This window comes from Haliaeetus leucocephalus, unplaced genomic scaffold (assembly GCF_000737465.1).
Source record: "Haliaeetus leucocephalus isolate CR32 unplaced genomic scaffold, Haliaeetus_leucocephalus-4.0 Scaffold556, whole genome shotgun sequence".
NCBI classification, from domain to species: domain Eukaryota; kingdom Metazoa; phylum Chordata; class Aves; order Accipitriformes; family Accipitridae; genus Haliaeetus; species Haliaeetus leucocephalus.
The window spans coordinates 1508034-1508285 of record NW_010972992.1 but is presented as its reverse complement, the minus strand read 5'-3'; the positions used below and the strand labels follow the sequence as shown (position 1 = coordinate 1508285).

Here is a 252-nt window from a genome sequence, read left to right as displayed (position 1 = left end):
CTGCAATTCGCCCTGCAGCTGTAGCCGCGTCTTGACCACCTCCAACGGGTTGGTGAGGACGCAGGCCAAGCAACCGGCCGTCGCTCCCAGCACCAAATCGATAGCCGGCGGTACCCCTCCGGCTGGGGAACCTCGTGCGACGCGGGCTCTGCTTTGGGGGGGATAAGGGAATTCATGCAGGGAGGTCGAGGGGGGCCCGGGGAAGGGTGCGAGGGCCCCGGTACCGGCCGCCATGCGGCACCTGCTTGCAGG

At 68.3% G+C, this 252-nt stretch overlaps 1 protein-coding gene across 1 annotated transcript in view; it reads right to left on the bottom strand.

Annotated features, from left to right (window-relative positions):
• The window catches only part of SLC25A34 (solute carrier family 25, member 34), a 1654-nt gene extending 1420 nt beyond the window's left edge, over positions 1-234 (bottom strand). The window contains exon 1 of the mRNA XM_010577494.1: positions 5-234. Within this exon, the coding sequence (XP_010575796.1) occupies positions 5-234 (230 nt within the window). The remainder of the gene's footprint in view (positions 1-4) is intronic.
• Between the last annotated feature and the right edge of the window lie 18 nt (positions 235-252).